Source organism: Sciurus carolinensis, chromosome 5 (genome assembly GCF_902686445.1).
Source record: "Sciurus carolinensis chromosome 5, mSciCar1.2, whole genome shotgun sequence".
NCBI lineage: Eukaryota > Metazoa > Chordata > Mammalia > Rodentia > Sciuridae > Sciurus > Sciurus carolinensis.
This window is the reverse complement of record NC_062217.1, coordinates 80,459,403-80,479,754: the sequence shown is the minus strand read 5'-3', so window position 1 is coordinate 80,479,754 and position 20,352 is coordinate 80,459,403. Positions and strand designations below refer to the sequence as shown.

General features: G+C 39.7%; 1 protein-coding gene across 1 annotated transcript in view; it reads left to right on the top strand.

Moving 5' to 3' along the window:
- LOC124985161 (polyunsaturated fatty acid 5-lipoxygenase-like) overlaps positions 1-11,463 on the top strand; it is a 29,451-nt gene extending 17,988 nt beyond the window's left edge. Inside the window, 8 exon segments of the mRNA XM_047553622.1 lie at positions 5,847-6,050; positions 6,761-6,847; positions 7,672-7,850; positions 8,031-8,057; positions 8,059-8,150; positions 8,370-8,470; positions 8,936-9,106; positions 10,819-11,463. Coding sequence (XP_047409578.1) covers positions 5,847-6,050; positions 6,761-6,847; positions 7,672-7,850; positions 8,031-8,057; positions 8,059-8,150; positions 8,370-8,470; positions 8,936-9,106; positions 10,819-10,998 — 1,041 coding nt within the window. The 3' untranslated portion in view covers positions 10,999-11,463.
- Positions 11,464-20,352: the final 8,889 nt, after the last annotated feature.

The following is a 20,352-nucleotide window of genomic DNA, read 5'->3' as shown; positions in this document are numbered from 1 at the left end:
AAACAAAAAAAAAAAAAAAAAAAAAAACCTCTGAATTCTAAAGCACATTTGGCCCCTGGGGTTTCAGACAGGGAATTGTCTTCATTCAAGTGGATCATTTTCCTCAGATAAGGAAACTGAGGCACAGGTGTACACCATCAACCACAGTGCTGGGATGCAAGCCAGGTCATCTGGCTAGAGATTCCCATTCTTCCCCAGTCTCCCAGGGGCACATCTCCCCACCCCTAGGAGCCCCCAGTGTGTTATCAGAGAGAGGCCCTATGCCTGAGAAAGTGAGGCAGAAGATGAAGGGACAGGTAACATAAGGGAAGAAATCATCACTGGGAGATGCCAGAAAAAGGACTGGTTGCCCCTGACAGATGCCTCCAGGGGAGCCTGTCCAGGGGAGAGGCTTAAATCCCAGCTCTGCCACTTAACAGCAGGTACTGGGACCCTGGGCAAGCCGTAGGGGCTTCTGAGTTTCTCTCAATGAAAATGCAAATTTTGCACACTGTAAAGACCCACGTGATACATAAAGGTACCAAAGGGAATTTCACCTTTATGTAAATGTAGAAGAAAGGAAGTTTTGTAGAGTAGAGGAGGGAAGATATGGGAAAAGAGGAGGGAAGGAAAAGGGGAGTAGAAAATGGGGATTAAAATCAAATTGGTTACATGTATGATTTTGTCAAAATGAACCCCAAAACAGTGTATAATTATAAAACAAAACATGTAAATGAATGCCAGAGGATAATAAATATGAAATCTGGTTCTAAGAGGTCCAAAAGAAAAAAAAAACAAAAAACAGAACTTGTCATTAGGCTGATGGGGGAAAAGTGGAGAGGGGCTACTCAGTATTAGAGCTCATGCCTAGCACGCACAAGGTCCTGGCTTCTATCCAAGTTCCAAAAACAAAAAGGAGAGAGAAAGCAAAATATACAAGAATAGGAATAAGAAAGGAGATAAAAATAAAGAATAATTGTCATTACCGATTTGTTGTGTGACAAAAAGTTTGGAAAGAAAAAACTATAGGAAATTCATTAAAAGCTTGGAAAATATAAATTAGAAGAAACTAGAAAACAGCCCAGTTTCCATATAAACAATAGAAAACAGATTAAATGTCTAGACTAGTGCAAGGTGCACATGCTGAGCAGCTAGGTTTTAGTCAACCTTTAGAAAGCAGATGTTTCCCAAGCTCTTTGAGGTATTGATATGCCCTCAAATTCATTCTTTGCAGCTGGCATATTCTTAGTTCTGAAACTGGAAAAAAGTAGGCTGCAAAAGAAAATCTAATCCATGTTAGTAATCAAGGTTGAAAAATAAATCTTAAAATGATACTAGCAAAGTGCCAGTAGTGTAATAATGACTAATATGTTACAACTACGTAGGGTTTATTTGAGGTATTTCAATATCAATAGAGCTCCCAATGCAATGTATTATACCAATAAGGAGAAAGCTTATGTCAATTGACCCAAAAAGGGAATTTAATAACATGTTGTAACCACAACTAATAAAAGTTAAAATAGTAACAGAATGGACTTATGTAGAAGCTAGACGGCAAGTGTCATTCAAAAAGATACAACTCTAAAGCTATTTCTATTAAAATCATAAACAGGAGTGCTGATATGGGGCTGGGGATATAACTCAATATATCTAGCACATGAGAAGCCCTAAGTTTATCCCCAGCACCTCAAAACCAAACCAAACCAAACAAAGCAAAAATGCTTATCAGCATTGTCATTCAACATTATTTTAGAAGTGCTAGCACATGAAATAAAGCAGGAAATAAAATAAACAATAAGCAAATTGTAAGAGAATAAGGAAGATTATCTTTTCTAGTAGTGATGTGATGGTGGACCTAGAAAACACAAGAGATTCTCATTTAAAAAAAAGCTACTTGAGTAAATAAGTTTGTTTAGCTAAGTGTCCAGACAGATATATCCTCAATAAATTGAATAGCCTTTCTCCATGCCAATGACAAAATATAATGTTCATATCAAGAAAATCTATAATCATTTTAAAGGATATGTAAATAAATCTTAACAATGATTTGACATTGAATAGAACACTTGTATGATATAAAGATACCACTAATAATGCACTAGTACAAACATTTAGGAAAATGCCAATTCTATCAAATTTTATTATGTAAACTTAATGTGCTTCCAATTAAAACCTTAACCAGGTTTTCCTTTTTGTTGGGGATGGTGTGAGGAGACTAAAAAAATAGTTAAGACAACTAAATAAAATAATTGAAAGATTCATATAGGAAAAGAAATCTTCAAGGAAGGCACAAATTTTTGAAAAAGAAAAACACAGAGAGGGACCTTCCCCTATGAAGAAATATTTTAAGGTCATTGGTTAAAGCAGATCTATGAATGAGGCAAGGTTGAGGGTGGGGGATAGTGCAAAGAGTCTAGAAATAGGCCCCCCATACAGAGAAATTTAAGGTGGATTTTCAACTCAGGGAAAGGAAATGGCATTTTCATGGTGTTATTATACTACCATTGAATAGGGAGAAAACAAATTGGACCCTCTCCTTTGTGCTAATAACAAAAATAAGATTCAAGTGAAATAAATATTAAAATTAAAAAAAGTAAAAGAGAATATAGAAAAACAATGAATAATGGAGGCATTGATTTCTTTTAAAATGAAAACAAGAAACCAAGAACTTACAAGGGAAAAGATAGGCATATTTGATTATGTAATATTTAAAAATTGATAGTAAAATACACCATAAACAAAGTCAAAAGGCAATAATAAAGTAGGTGAAATGACTGCCACACCAGTTCCAGATAAAGGATGAAAATCTATGATATACAAAGAGTTCCTTCAAAGAGATAAGGAAAAGACAAATCCCTCAATTAAAAAAATGGGCAGAGAATATGAACAGGCTATTCACAGAAAAAGGAGATGTAAGTGGACAGGCACCATATGGAAAAATGCCCCACTTCACCAGTAGTTAGGGAAGCAAATTAAAGTTAATAATGCATTAGATATGCCCCAGATGTCCTTGGGGCAGGGGTTCTGAAACACATTAACACAATGGAAAAGCAAGAAAAAGAGTATAGATAAGATGAACTCATTTATGTAAAATGAATGCAAGGACAGAAGACACCATGTACTTGGACAGATACTGGTCATCCACTTGGGAACACTGGGGATGAGTGTGTTGGGGGTCAGATGTGCAAAGGAAGAAGAGACAGATGTTCCTTCAAATAAGATTCAGTTTATGGAAAAGTCAACAGATAAATACAAACATACTCAAAGACCTAACAAAGAAGACTTATCAGAAGGTGGCGGTTAGACTTCAGATCTGGATCATGGAATGTTCTCTTTCTTAAACTCTTTAATAACCGAATTTTTATTTTTAAAAATGAGCAGATACTATTTCCTAATCAGAAACAAACAGCTACTTCCTTACCCACCCCTCCACTAAAAAAAAAAAAAAAATTAAAATACACAAGCCAATTTTCCAGGGGACATTCTAGATTCCCATGGTGGACTGAGACCCTGGACAGGGGTGGAAGGCTGTGAAGGATATGTGGGAGGGTAAGGTGTGTAGTGGGCCTAAAAGCTCATTGAGGAAATTCGAGTGCAGTGCAGATTGGCAGAGAGAGGAGAGAGGGGAGAAAGCCATGTAGTAGATCTGAAATGGGCAGAGAGCAGAGCTGTCTCAGATCAGCACTTTGCCACCTGTGTGACTTGGGAGAGCTACTGATTCCACTCAGTTTCTTCCTGTGTAAAATGGGAATGAAAAGGAATACCTGCTTTGCAGAGTCATCATGAGGATTAAGTGAGATAGTACAGGTAAAACCCCTACCATGCAGCAGAGGGTCTCCAGGTCCCAAAGCCTATCAGGGAACATGTCAGGAATGTATTAGAGCATGTCAGGACTTTATCAGAGGGTACCTGGGAGGCAGAGAGCACAGCACCAGGTGACTGTGGGTAAGGCAGCCAATGCAAATGAGTAAAACATCAGAGAGGGACTTTGAGTCCTGGGACTACTTTAAAAGGGGAAGATTTTGTTCTGTACACAGTTCTCCCAACTCCTAATTTTTCAAGAAAACCTGATCATTCAAATTTTAGCTGAAATTATCTAATAAAGATGGACAGTGAATCCCATTAATAAAAAAAACAAACAATGAATACAGTGCAGGTCAAACTCTGCTCTCCTCCTACCCATCTCTCTCCACCAGAAGCAACTGAAGTGGATTGCTAGAGCAGCTCTGTCCCTTAGCCTGTGCAGGAACCACTGGTCTCTCATGGCTCTGGAGCACTTGAAACTCAACTAGTCCAAACCAAGAAATGCTGTAGGTGCAAAGTACACGCTAGATTTCAAAGACTTAGAATAGGGGGTGAAATATCCCATTTAATAGTTGCAGATTGGTTTCATGTTGAAGTGAATATTTCAAATATAGTTGGTAAAATAAAATTATTATGAACCTAAATTTCACCTGTTTCCTTTTTTTCCCCACCTATTTCCTTTTATATTTTAAAATGTGACTTCGTGAAAATTTGAAGCCCTCATGTAGCTTGCATTATACTTCAAAAGGATAGTCCTGTTTTAGAGGAAGAAACGAACAAAGAAGTCATGTTCCAAAATATCTGAGTCCTTTCTCAGCTGGGTCAGTTCCCTGTCTTTGCTGGAACCACACTGAACTCCCCAACTGCCCCAAACCCAGCCAAGTCTCTTCCCAGCCTGCTCTCAGCCTCAGCATCTGCTGCTGGCACATTGTTTCCCCAGGTCACCTTAAATGCCAGCCCCTCCAAGACTTCCTGTCCTAAGAGATGGGGTAGCCCTAGCCTCTGCCATCCAGGCTCCCCAGAGATCTCACTGTTAGGTACTGAAGTGGGGCTGGTAATTCATGAGTGATGAGTGGGGTTCGGATGTGGCTCAGTGTTACAGTGCTTGCCTAGCATACATTAGACTCTGGGTTTGAGCCCCAGCATTTCTCTCTCTCTCTCTCTCTCTCTCTCTCTCTCTCTCTCTCTCTCTCTGCGCGCGCACACACACACACACACACACACACACACACACACACAAGTGATGATGATGATTGAGGATGACTGCTGCCACAGGCAGAGTTATGGATCAATGGTGGGCCAGGAAGAGAGGGTGAAAAGGCCAAAATGCGGTGTACAGAGGCTTTGGAGGCCAGATCAAGGAGTTTGGGGACTTTATTTTGTGGCATTAAGAGATAACTGAATATTTTTCAAGAGGAGGTTAATATAACATGACTTGTACTTTAGAGAAAAATTGCCTTGGCCCCAGTGTGGAGTCCAAACTGGAAAGGAGAAGGTAAGCTGGTCCTGTGCTGCAGGCCACATCCAGCTACAGGTCTAGAGCCCAGGGCAGGGCTCAAACTACTCGTCTAGGAGACTGGGCAGCATGAGGGCCCCAGAGCCCCAGGCCCAGGAGGAGCTAATTGAGGGCAAGAAGGGATGACATGAGCACCTGGGCAAACCCTGGGGAGCCCTAGACTTCAAAGGAAGGGTAGTTTAACCTCTCCTTCCCATAGAGAAGAGTGTGGAAGGTCAAAGAACAGCAATGGGAGACCGGGCAGGAAGCCAGGAGGGAAGAGGACAAGAGCAGGATCATATCCATCTGCACCTCCCTGTTTCTTGTGATGTCTCCATGTGGCCTTATCATAACTCATGAGGAATTACTGGGGCTCAGAAAGACTTGGTTACTCATCTAGGGTTGTCCAGATTATAAGTGTGATAGATAGGACATAAAACGTGAACCCTGGGCCCCTGGAAGTCCTCCATGCTCTTCTTATGATTTGAAAGTCACTATTGAAGACATTTACATTATTCTGTAGTCTAGAGCAAAATATACAATGTATTTTCTTTCTTCAATCTATCAGCTCAACCAAACCCCAGGAGAGGAGAACCCTATTTTTCTCCCTTCGGATGCCAAATATGACTGGCTTTTGGCCAAAATCTGGGTGCGTTCCAGTGACTTCCACGTACACCAGACCATCACCCACCTTCTGTGCACACACCTGGTATCTGAGGTTTTTGGTATCGCCATGTATCGCCAGCTGCCTGCTGTGCACCCCATTTTCAAGGTACAGCCAGTTACCACCCCACCTGCAGAATGAGAACACTGGGTATGGTAGCTGTCTTCCCCTCAGGGGGTCTGTGGCTGGGAGTGAGTAGCAGAGAGGGACCTCAGGAGAAATGCTCAGAGAGACAGTAATGCCCTACAAGGAAGAAAGCTGCTGGAAGCTTGATGGGTCCTTCAGATGTAAAGCTAGGGCAGGGGCCAGGGCCTAGACCTGACATGGAGCCTGGCTGGCTGGGAAGTAGAGGTTGAAAGGCAAATGAGCTCACTGTCACTTTCTTTCCATCTTCCTGCATCCTCTCAGCAACGATTGCTAGAGTAACTGAAGGCTTAAAAAAAAAAAAAAAAAGAAAAAGAAAAAGAAAAAAGAAACACCTCCATAGCTCAGTTTCTCATCTATAAAGAAAGTGAAAGTAATACCCTGCCTCTTAGTGTGATGGTCAGGATTAAAATAATTAATACATTCACAGATTTTAAGCAATGCCTAGCACATAGTTAAGCATTAGACAAGTGTTGACTGTCATCCTTTTTATCATTATTGCCATTGCTATCAGAGCTGTGTCCCCCAGGCCTCCAGCAATTACTTGGCAAGAAGACGGGCACCCAGACCTTTGCTTACTGTGTTCAGCATCACCCCTTGCACTATGGGCTAGGGTGGGGATGCTCAGTGTCCCAAGGGGACCTCTCTGAGGTCTTTGCTCTTTCCCTTCTAAGCTGTTGGTGGCACATGTGAGGTTCACCATCGCCATCAACACCAAGGCCCGCGAACAGCTCATCTGCGAGTATGGCCTCTTTGACAAGGTAGGTGCCCTCCAACACACAGTACCTGGAAGATTCCTGCTTAGTGGCCTCTACAACCCATCTGAAGTTCAGATTCCCTTTCAGGAGACCAGGCCACTGGGTGGAGGTTTGGAAAAAGCAGAAGGCTGGATGCTGTACTTGCAGCTAATTCCCAGCTTCTATGACTAACCTCCAGCCCTTTCCACCCATCAAGGCACCCTCTCCTCTTCTCAGGGTGTTACCATGTCTTCCTCCTTGTGATGTCTGTTTGTCACCTCCTACCACGCTTCTCCTCTTCAAGCCCAGAGTCACACTCTTCATAGACCACTGACCCTATACACACTAGAGTTCTGTGTCACTTTCCCACATTACACAGCCCTACCATTTCTGCCTGGGACCTGCCTAACATTCTGAGCACAGCCTCCCACCCTCTCTCCTTGTAGGCCCTTAATGTCCCCGACCCACAACCCAGTCTTCTCCCAGCAGGGCATCAGGAAAGCAGGTCCCCCACTAGTGGGTGCCCACTCTTCCCCTGCCAGCTGCCTAGTTGCCTTCCTGCAGGTGGGAGCCTGGCCCTCCCTCCTGCAGTGCTATAATACATGGTGATTCAGCCCCTTTCATTGGAGTGAGAGACTTCTCTCTATCACCTCTTCATGGGGGTTGGAAGGCTAGGCCTTCTACAAATCAAACATCACTCCTCCCCACCTCACATGCAAAAGGTTTGCCCATCTTACTCTGTCACCCCACTGCCCTCCCACTTTCTCATGGATGCAGGGATGAACTCCTGGGCTGGACAGCTGGGCAGGAAAGTCATCCTCGATCAGGGGCTCTCTCCTCCTACCCAGGCCAATGCCACTGGAGGTGGCGGGCACGTGCAGATGGTGCAGAGGGCCATGAAAGACCTGACCTATGCTTCCCTGTGCTTCCCCACGGCCATCAAGGCCCGGGGCATGGAGAGCACTGAGGACATCCCCTACTACTTCTACCGAGATGATGGGCTGCTGGTGTGGGAGGCCATTCAGACGTGAGTAGTGGCTGGGGTCTGGGGGAAGGAAGCCCCGGGAGGAGTCATCGGGTCCTGACCTGGCTCCGTGGTTAGTTGCTGTTGGAGGGAAGGGCTGTGGGAATTCTGAGTCCTGACGTTAAGGAGTGATATTAAGGTCAACGTGGGGCACTCATTCCTGCCGGCCCCCTTCTGAGCCAGGTTCACATCTGAAGTGGTGGGCATCTACTGAGAGTGACCAGGTTGTAGAAGAGGACCAGGAGCTTCAGGACTTTGTGAAGGACGTTTACGTATATGGCATGCGGGGCAAGAAGGCCTCAGGTAGGTCACAGCCGCTCTTTCTAACCCTCTGGACTGCTCTGGGAGACTTGATCCGATCCCTCCCAGTGGTGTGCTTGGAGCGGTTCTCGGCTCCTGGAGTGTCTTTAGCAGCAGGAATCTCTCCAGCACTTGGGGGGACGCTGAGACGCCACGGGAGGGCGGGGTCCCAGGGGTCCCTCCTCCGGGGGGAAGGGCTCAGCACCCATGACTCCGCCTCAGGCTTCCCCAAGTCAATCAAGAGCCGGGAGAAGTTGTCCGAGTACCTGACTGTGGTGATCTTTACGGCCTCGGCCCAGCACGCAGCCGTGAACTTCGGCCAGGTAGGCTGCACCAGGGCAACCCCCTCTCTGGGCGGGAACTCATTCAGATCCCCTCCATCCACTGCTAGCTGGCGAAGTCAGGCCCGCTTTTTCCTCCTCCTTCCACTTCAGGCATTGTCCTTTCTGCCCGGTTACCGCCTCACCCTTGGCAGCCTCTGGGCCTGGAATCAGTGTCTACAGGCACCTGTTCCACAGGTTCAGCTAAGGGCTCCCTCCACTCGAAAGGAGGGGAGCGCTGCCGGGTTGCTACAGGAAGATTAGGGTGAGGGTCTCCCTCTAGGAAGGAGGGAATGGAACCTCAGAGATGAGGGACGGTACCTCAGGAGGGATGGGGACACCCAAGAGGAGGGGTAAAGGTGACCAGGCAGGTGCTTTCCGGGTCAGGCAGGTGCAGATGTGGTGGGTTGCAGGTGGTCCGGCATCTGGACTTCCGGGTCACCACTTCTGTGGGTGCTGTTTCCGCAGTACGACTGGTGTTCCTGGATCCCCAATGCTCCCCCAACCATGCGTGCCCCACCGCCCAAGGCCAAGGGAGTGGTGAACATAGAGCAGATCGTGGATACTCTGCCCGACCGTGGCCGCTCATGCTGGCATCTGGGTGCAGTGTGGGCTCTGAGCCAGTTTCAGGACAATGAGGTAAGACTAAACAGGATGAGGGACTGTGCAGGTCTCCCAATATTTAACCCATTTCTCAAGTTCAAGGTTTTGTTTGTGACAAAGGGATCAGGGTGGACACCTACAGCAAGGAATCCTGACTTCCAAGGCTGGAGGGTCCAAAATTAGCTGCAGGTGCTACCTGGTCTTCAAGGCAGCACCTAGAGAGATCTCAGAGTGGGTGGGGCAAGAGAGGACACAGGCTTTGCTCCATTTAAGGTGATTGACCAGAGCAGGGGTGAGTGATAACCACTCCCTACCTCCCACTGCTTTCAGCTACTGTCAAGATCTTCCATGTGGTTTCTTCCCTGGCCTCCCAGGGGGAACAACAAAGTTTCCTGGTTTCTTCCAAACACCTAAACCTGGTAATCTAACACCCAGTCTAGTGTATCTTGACTGACACAGCCCTTGGCAGTACTTGCAGTGCTGCACAGAAGGAATTGGATATCTGAGTGGCCTTTGCTAATGTCTTGTTTCCTCACTAGATACCATTGTACATGTGTCTTTGATGTGTTCAGCATGGCCAGAGGAAACATTTCTAGTAGAGCAATTTCTTGGTCAAAGAATGTCAAGACTGAATTGCTCTCTGCAAACTAAATTCAAAAACCCACCATCCCCTTTCTAGTCTGAAATTTTGATTTTAATAATCCAGTTTTTAAAAAAAGATGTCTAATGTATATTTTCAGACATTTGTGTGAACAAGCGGGTGACCCACAAGCAGGAGGTAGCCACCACTTCCACACCCTGCACCACAAGGCGTGGCCATGGCTCTCCTGGGCAGGAGGCTACCAGTACCCGTACTTGCCTACATAGGGAGTGCTGTGTAGGGCAGAGCACCAGGGTCACACTGCCACAACCGAGATACTAGCAGCATCTTCACTCACCTGCACCATTACACAGGCTTCTAATTACCCAGCAGTGAGGCAAAACTTTTCCCATTTATTGATAAAGTCCCAGCTCTGGAGCATTCCTTAGGGAAAGCAGGTTGAAAAGGCATTAATTTTTAAAGTTTCATTTTGTGTTTGATTGACACATTATAATTATACATATTTATGGGATGCAAAGTGATATTTTAGTACATGTATACATTGGGTAAAGGTCAAATTGTGGCATTTAGAAAACCCATCACCTCAAATATTTATCTTTCATTTCCTTGTGGTGAGAACATTCAGAAACTTCTAGTTATTATGAAATATAAACTACAATATTGTGAACTTTAGTTACCTTACTATGCTATAAAACACTACAACTCTTTCTTCCTATCTAACTGTAGCTTTGTATCCCCTGATCTTCCTCTCTCCTTTTCTCCTACATCCCTCCCCTCCCCTCTGGTAACTACTATTCTGCTATCAACTTCTAGGAGATCAACTGTTTAAGGCTTCACATATTAGTGAGATCGTACAGCATTTGACTTATTGTGCCAGGTTTATTTCATTTAACATAATGTCCTCTAGGTTCATCCATGTTGTTGCAAGTGACAGAATTTCATTCTTCTTTATGACTGAATAGTATTCCATTGTTTACATACACTACACCTGCATAGTGGCAGGTGGCAGAAGGTAGAGGAAAAGGGAAGGTGAGCAGATGCTCCCTCCCTGTCCTCACAAGTCGTGGTCCATAGGGGTGGGACAAGGCCTATCAGTTTATGTGGTCTCATCTTACATTGAGTTTTCTGTCCATGTCTGTGCCCTCAGCTGTTCCTAGGCATGTACCCAGAAGAGCACTTCATTGAGAAGCCTGTGAAGGAGGCCATGGCCCGATTTCGCAAGAACCTGGATGCCATTGTCAGCGTGATTGCTGAGCGCAACAAGAACAAAAAGCTGCCCTATTACTACTTGTCTCCAGACCGAATACCAAACAGTGTGGCCATCTGAACCCTGCCTGTGGCAGTCTCACCCGAGGAAGGCCAGCCAGACTCCAGCTTGTGTGGCAGGCTCTGGGGCTGACCTCCTGGCAGCTCACCTCTCTTCCACCAAGCCTAGCAAGTGTGTTGGGGTTTCCTGATGGGCCGGTTACAAACCAAAGTCTCCTCCAGAATGTGTCAGGTTGTACCAAAGCTTCAGAGCATTTTCCTGTTTATCCATCCATCTGTAGCGAATCCCATAGTTTGATCAAAGCATGCAAATATTTCAGGGATCCTCCTATATAGAGGACTTCAGAGCCTCCTGCCCAGGCTCAGATGAGTCCTTCCACACTAAAGCAACAGAAAATCAGGATAACAGATGCCAGTTCTTTTTGGAGATGGGGAATTTCTGTGCTACTTATCCTTAGTTTAATTTCTTGCATGTAGTAGGTGCCCAAATAACTTCTTGTTGAATGAATTAAGAATTGGTTGCCATCAAAATAAAGTAGTTATCTAAAGCAGGTTTTGTTCCACATGGTATATTCCATTCACCCCAAACAGTTCACTTACCCCACCTCTGCCACCGCCCCTGCCCCATGTGTGTGCATCGTATTTGCTGATTCCATCTGAGCAAAAGCCTGCCCACCCAAGTCTGGCTAGCAGGTGCCTTTTTCCTAGACTGCTCTCACTCATTCTTCAGAACATATCCGAAATGCCATCACCTCTGGGAAGGCATACTTCATTGCTCAGAGAGAGCTTGTCTCTTCCCAGTGCTTTGTGTGACTGTGTTGTTGCTCTCCTGTGTGTTCTCCCCCTAAGAAGGGGAGCCTCTGGAAGGTCAGGGAACCCACCTTATCTGTTCCTGTGCCCTGAGGATGACATGAAACAACAGCACTAAATTACTCCCTTGTTTTCCTGCTGGCAGGGCTGACAGATTCCAGGCATTGTGTTTGGAGCTGGGTACTAGTTTTCTTCTGCATCAGGGTTTACAGCATGACTTGCAGAAAAAGTGGGACCTGGACAACTTAATTTGGTCACTGTTTAGACTAAATTTAATTTATTTTGTGTTAAATTCACATAAAAATGAATATTTTAATAAAAATTAATTTATTAGATAATTTTAACAGTAAAAATGCTTCCTCACACAAAAGATTTTACCTTCCATATGTTCAGTGGGGAGCCCTTACAGTGCATTTAAGTCGTTTTTCTAAATGACAATATTCGGAGAGAAGGCAAACTTTAAAATATCAAAAGCCAAAATCAATATATGTCATTTAGAAAGAGAAAGAGAAATTTTATAGTTTTATTGAAATATATATTATGATAGTAATATGCATCTGTATATACTATCTATATTAAAGCAGTTCAAATATATTCTAATGTCCACTAAAATCAGTAGATAAAAATGTTTAACTGTATTTGCTGACTTCCTACATTGAAAGGAAATAGGGTGGAAAATTATTGTTGTATTTAAACACCAAAGCTCCCATTCTGAAAGGTTATGGTCTGTTGATTCTAAACGCCTATACTGAAAGGTAATTATATTTGGCCTAACTTACATTATTAAAGTAAGGAAAACAATATGAAACCAGGAATTTAAATGGACATGTTTACATAACTGTGACTGGTTATTTTCTGTGCCATAAAGCCTTATTTTGCCCATCTTCTGATTTTACTTCTAAATGGAGTGCTGTTGACAAATGGTAATATTTACTAAAACTACTTAGTTAGAGAAAGGGATAGCCTAACAAAAAAGAAATAAAACAGCAAAAATAATAACAAATTTTTAAAATTTTCCTATTAGTAACAAATTAAGCTTTAGTTGAATGTTTGCTGCTTTTTGTTTTATCTGATTTTATTTACTTGCATGTGTGTGTGATACTGGGGATTGAACCCAGGGTCTTGTGCATACTTAGTAAGCACTCTACTCCCAAACTCCTTTACAGACATTTTTATTTTACTTTAAAACAAAGTCTCTCTAAAGTTCCCGGGTTGTTCATTGCTCAAATAGAGCTGCCATCCTCCTGCCTCAACCTCTGAAGTAGCTGGGATTACAGATGTGTTCCATTGCACCCTGCTAATATTGACCTCTCTAGGAAATACTTCTGTTTACCCCAAACTGCAACAAACCACTTGGAGAGACATAATAAAGTTTATGTATGTCAAATCCAAAGTCAATAGAATACTGAATGGTGAATTTAAAGCATTTTCTCTAAAATCAAGAACAAGACAAGTATGTGTGAATTCACCACTCCTATACACAATGTAGTATTGGAAATTTTAGCCAGAGCAATTAGGCAAGAAGAAACAAAAGAGAAACAAACAGGAAATAAAAAGTGAAATTACCCTTTTTGCAGGTAATATAATCCTATTTTAGAAGAACCTAAACACTCTACTGGAAAAATTCTAGATGTTATAAGTAAATTTAAGTGAGTAGCAGGATACAAAATTGACATGCAAAAATACTGTTTTTCTATATACCAATAACAAACACACGGAGATTGAAAACAAGATAACTCCATTCACAATACCTTCAAATAAAAAAAGGGAAAGAAAAGAAGAAGAAAAAAACCAAGGAGATTAAAATCCTATTCAAGTAAATTACAGAATGCTGAAAAAAGAAATTGATGACATTAGAAGATAAAAAGACCTACTATGTTCAATATTAATACGGTGAAAATAATCATATTATGAAAAGTCATCCACACATTGCATGCAATTCTCATCAAATTTCAGTAATATACTCACAGAAGTATAAAAAATAACCCTAAAATTCTTTTTTTCTATTTTTTAAATTTATTTTGATTCATTGTACACAAATGGGGTACAACTATTGTTTCTCTGGTAGTACATAGAGTTGTACCATTTGTGTAATCATACATGTACATAGGGTAATGATATTTGTCTCATTATTTTTCCTTCCCTCACCCCCTCCCCACCCCTAACCCTAAAATTTTAATGGAAGAAAAAAAAAAAAGAATAACTAAAACAATCCTGAATAATAAGAGAAATTCTGAAGACATCAGGATACCCAATATTGAAGCATAATACAAATTCACAATATGGAAAATAACATGGTACTGACTCAAATGCAGACTCATAGACCAATAGACTAGAATAGAATACCCAGAGACAATCTCACACATCTAGTCACCTGATTTTTAAAAGAGGTGGCAAAATGGACTGGGGACATAGCTCAGTGGTAGAAAGCCTACTTAGCATACCCAAGGCCCTGACCCCCATTATATATCAATTTTCTTTTCCTAAATAATCTTGGAAAAACATTTAATCCATCTATAGTTTGGGACACATTGGAAGAAATTATCATTTTAAGAAATTTGAAATAATAATGTGGTATTTTAATGTGTTTTCATAATTTATATTTGCCTGAATGACCTCTTGGGAGGAAAAATACAAAAGCAGAGGTTTTAGGAATAGCTTATAATAAGATGGGTTACAATCACAATAGCTAAAGAAAATAGATTAATAAATTCAGCTCCACCTAGGAGAAAGAGAAGAAAGAAAAGACTAAATCCTTTTGGGCAATGATTGATGAATGAAAGTCACACACAACAAGAAAGGATAACTCAATAAGTGAATGGAGACAGATTGTTGAAATAAAAGATACTGAAAATTATTTTTCAAGGAAATACTGACTCTAGGGGTAAATAATTTTTTAAAAGGTAAGGGAGGAGAAAGAAACAGAGAGGTAAGAATATAACTTTAAGCAAAAGAACAAAAGAAAAGGAATTTAGAGTAAGGTATGAAAAGAAACAACACAAAGCTTTATTCATGTTAATAACACTGATAAGATTGATTTGTGTTACAGAACAATTACTTTTTTGTAATTATTTCTATAATAAAGCATTTAGTTTATTACTATAAAATAAGTAATTCAATTCATTAAACTTGGTTATAAACCTCTATCTTCAATCTGTAACATTTTCAGCAGGGAAAAAAAAAGTAAAAGAAATGTTTCATTAATTTTTCTCTGAAGGAAAGAATTGATAATCAGAATTCTGGAGGATATGCAGCTTGAAAAGATGCATTTAAAAGCATATGGGGTGGGGTTCAAAAGAAGTTTAAGATATTTTAATGTGAAGTTTTAATTTAAGGTCATACTTGGAAGATGCTAAGGATATTCTGGTACCTACATTCATGTTTATGACTTTTCTCTCATTTGTTTGCCTCTTACTTATGACATCACTTCAAGATAATGCACTTAAATTTATACTCCCTAAACCTTAGAAGAGTATATAAAATTAAGTATATAAAATTAGAAATTCAGTAGCCTTCATTTTTAGCTATCTCATGCATATGATATTGTTTAGAGCACTTCATTATATAGAACTCTTTCCCCCAATTTATTCTTGTTCAAGTATATTAAAAATTTTTTTACATCCAATACCTTATTCTAGGTACTCTATGATACACATAAATATGTTTCCTAACCTCCAATAGCTTAGAGAATGAATTTTTAAATAACTATAGAATCTTCTAAAACTTGAAATCTTAGAATGTAGTGTAAGAACTTTGAATGGATATTTTTTAAACTAAAATGCAAAAAGCTCCTCAGTTAAAATCTTACCATATGATTATTGAAAGTCTCTGCATCTAGAACTGGCTATCATTTTGCAAAAAACATATATTCTTCAATTAGATGAAGAGATTTAAATTTACTCTAAATGTAAAGACTCAGAAAACATGGGGTGATCCCTTTTCAATCTGAATGTTGAGAAACAGACTTAAATTTCTAAATTTCCACAATTTCTAATATTATTTTAGTGTAAATACAGAACCAAAGATCAAAATAGAGAAAAAGCTCTCCTAAAAACTATACAATGCTAAATTATAAAGTGTTCAAGAGAAAAAATTGCATGTAATGTGCTGTGTAGCTTTCAAACTTAATTTTAAACTTAAAATTCAGTGATTACTATAAAACCTAATTCAATTTATTTAAGATTTATTTAGGTATGTATATTGTAAGACATGAGAATATGATTTAAAAGTCACAATAAAATAAATTAATTCAAATACTTCTTGACCAAATTTCATATTTCCTCTTCCATTAGAATGCTTTTCCTAATGTACTTTTTTGTTGTTGTTACCCATTCTTTTTTCCAGACCGCACTAACCTAAAGTATTTGAAAGACCATTGGTATTTACAAAAGTAAAATTTTAAACATTTAACATACTTCTGCAGAACTGTTTTTACTGAGCAAATTTTTATACAAAATGACAAGGAGACCATTGAAAAATTTTAACAGTAAACACTTCACAAAACAAAATCAGAGAAAGAAAATTAATTTCACAAAAGAGCACGTCACCTGGGTATCAGATTTATTTTCACCGTTATCTCATATAGGCCCGGAATCACCAGCGCCAAGTTTGTTGGAAAACTTCCAGAGCAAAATCATGTAACAAAAATGGGTAAGCCCCAGTATTTTGAAAAAGTAAATATGGTGGATGCTTGATTAATACTACATTAAATACTGTGTCTTTTAAAAATTTTTTAAATTCATTCTTTTAGTTGTATATGACAGTAGAATGTATTTTGACATATCAAATATACACGGAGTATAACTTCCTTTTTTTGTGGTTGTACATGATGTGAAGTTACACTGATCATGTATTCATATATGAACATAGGAAAGTTATGTCTGTTTCATTCTACTGTTTGTCCTATTCCCATACGCCTCCCTTATTGTGAATTAGCATCTGCATATCAGAGAGAACATTTGACCTTTGGTTTTGTGGGATTGGTTTATTTCACTTAGCATGATAGTCTCCATTTCCATCCATTAAGTGATGCTTATTGATTGATTGATATGATTAAAATGTAATTAAAACCTTTTTTTTTACCACTTTCTGCCTCTACTTCTCCCATTCTGTGAAACATTCAATGAAAGCACACTTCTTACTATTTAAGAGCAACAGTCAATATACTGGTGGAGCTTGAGAATAATTTATCTTCATAAATTGTCTGTCCTAAAAGTTGAACTGAAAATATAACTAATAGCTGACATGACTTTTACCTGAACGGACAGAAACCTGATAACCCAAGTCAAGGTAAAAGTTACACTGTCCCCTCTCCACTGTCTATTCATGGATCAAATACTAAGCTGGGAGCAAGGTGTGGTGGTACACACCCGTATTCCCAGAGTCTCAGGAGGCTGAGGCAGGAGGATGGCAAGTTAGAAGCCAGCATCAGCAACTTAGCAAGACCCTAAAGCAACTTAGTGGGACTCAGTTTCAAAATAAAAAATAAAAAGAGCTAAGGATGTAGCTTAGTGGTTAAGTGCCCCGGGTTCAATATCTAGTACCAAAAGTGGCAACCTGGTGCTTCAGCATGGTGCAAACCACCTACTAAAACCACCATATTGCTTTCCTTTACCCAAAAACAGCACAGGGATTTCCCTGAAACATTTGAATGTACAGTAGTCAAAGAACAAATGTATGAGTTGTTATTGGTAGTACTTTTCACAGAGAGAAACATTATAAATTACAAAGTCCAATTATTTTTCCTAAAAAGAACCTGTCTTAAGGTTCACATAAGCTAATAATCCCTTCATAGGTTCTCATTCAATGGGAATGGTTACCTATGAAGTAGAGTACTTCTATTTCCCTAAGTACTATCTAAGTACCTTCCTTCCAATGGGCCTTCACTCCCAAATCCCTTTTGTACAGAGCCTAGTGATAGTCTCCAACCTTTAAATCTTCATCCTATAAAGATGCAGTTTCCTGAAACAAGGTTGGCTTTAAGGACCAAGAATGGGAGATATCTCTCTCCCTATTCCTGGAAAACAAGTGAAATGGAGTCTCATTCACTAGTCTCAGCTTAAGCATGTTACCAACTACCCACCTAAAACTCCATGAAGGCTTTTCCAACCAAACATGCCCCTGTCCTACCCTACATTACATAGGAAGGACATGAGTTGGTAAAAGTGATGGAGGTGAGAATATGCCTACTCTGGGCCATAGATCCTGTGGTTCAGCAACTTCTAGTTCTTTGTTACTCAGGGTTCTATAAGCCATTCTCACATTCCTATGTTCTCTGGAAACTCTTCCCAGTAGCTCAAATTATTTTAATATCTTTCAACATAAATCTTGAAATTGATCAATTCCTCCAAGAAATCAAAGACCTGTTGAGGACACCTTGAATTCCCTATCTTAACTTGCCTTTCTAGATAGCCCCCTACATCCTATATCTTTAATTCCTATTTTGTCTTTATCAAACTGGTTGTAATCCCCAATATTCTGATCTCTTTTTTAAAATCCCCATTGCTTCAAAACCTGGCATTATTCCTCTTAAAACCTGTCCTCCTTCTGTTAGTTCTATTCTGAGCTTCATCACAGAGTTTATGCACTAATTCCATTCTGATTCTTTGCATTGAAGGTTCACTGGATTCAATCTCTGACTCTATTGTGTAAACACTCACCTACAAAACAGTAATACTGTATAATCTTGGCCTTCAATTAAGGAACCTGAGTTCATTCAGATATTACTATGGACACTTACTATATCTAGAAAATTACTTTAATATCTTTAGGTTGTACGTTGTTGATCATAACAACCATTTTGCCAGGATGTTAGACACATTTTAAGTTACTAAAGGATATCTTGGGTGGTTGCTAAGATTCCTTAAAATCTTGAAATTCTCAGTGCTTTTGAATCTGACTATATTAACATACACACACACACACACACACACACACACTTAGCTACAGAAAAATCTTTTTAACTGATAGTAAAGTGAAACAGACAGTATTACCTCATGTACCTTATGACTTCATGACCGATGTGATCCTGCAATATGTATAATTAGAAAAATGAGAGATTATACTCTCGTTATGTATGATCTATCAAAATGTATAAAACATTTCTACAGTCATGTACAGCTAATTAGAACAAATGAAATTTTAAAAATTTAAAATAACCAAAATAAACACGAAAAAAGCAGAAAAGAAAATAATTTTTTCCAAGAAAAGATTATAGTCAGAGAAAAAGGAAAAAGTATAAAAAAAAAAAGAGAAAATATTTATAAGACTAGACAGGGGTAGTAACCTAAAGGGAAATCTAAACTCAAAATCAGAAACAGAGAGTGATGATATCTGCTTTCTTGGGTTTCAAGTATATAATTAAAATATTTATATAGTAGGTACTTGTGTTTTACTTTGTTCAAAGTGTTGGCTATTTTCATAAAATGTTCATAAAATGTTTTTCTTTTACTGATTGGAAAGCTGTTTTTGCAATATTAAAATAAGTTTATTATTTGAAAAAAAAGAAATAGAGAATCAGCTAAAATATCTTCTAAAATATGCTAAATATAATTAATATAACATGATAGATGATGAAATACAAGAAGAAATCCAGACTTAAATCCATGTTTTGAAATTTCTAAACATCAAACAGAGAGAAAATCCTAAAAGTCTGAATTGGAGGAAAATTATAAACAACAACGAAAACAAAAGCAGATTAAACTCACAGTTTTCTCATTTGACAACAATGTCTCAAAAGACAATGGAACAGTATCTTTGAAGTCCTGGGATGAAACTAATTTCACCATAGCTTGAGTATGTTGGTACACATGTTGGAAGCTTGGTCCGTGCTAGGGTGGAGCTGAGAGGTAGTGAGACTTTTAAGAGCTGGAACCTTGTAGGAGACCCTTAGGTCATTGGAAAAACTGCCCTCAGAAGGAATTGAGGTTGCTCTTGTGGAAACTGAGCTCTAGCATCAGTGAGTTGTTATGAAAGAGAACGTGACCCCTCACTTCCTCTCTGAATTCCTTTTTAGTGGCATGATCTCTTGTTCTCTGTCAGAAGAAACGATTCATGTCCATATGGTGCCCTTGAGGTACTCCTGCATGATGCCATTAAGGTCCTCTTCAGAGATTAAAACAATGGAGCTAACTTTGAATTTAAGCCTCCAAAGCTGTGAGCTAAATAAATCTCATCTTTATAAAATCAGCCTGACTTGGGAATTTTTAGTAACAAAAATGGACTAATGCAAAAATTTTAATTCTATACTCAATCCATAAGTAAAATGTGAGGACAAATATAAAACATCCTAAGGTAAGAAGTTCTGTTTACAACTAACATGGTTACTTATGAATTATTAGAGGATGTACTTCATCAAAATAAAATATGAATACAAGAAAAGGTAGCATACAAGAAAAGATGAGTAATACCATTGAAACCTAGCAATTCTAATTAATTATTGACAATATTATGAGTAGAATGTATTGATTATATTATATGTAATTTTAACAACCTGGAACTAATGTTAAGCTTAGTTCTTGTCCCAGGTCCTGATCCAAATAATGAGGACAAGGTTTGAATAAAAGGAAAACTAAGATATATTTACTTGCTAGCAAATGAAGAAAGT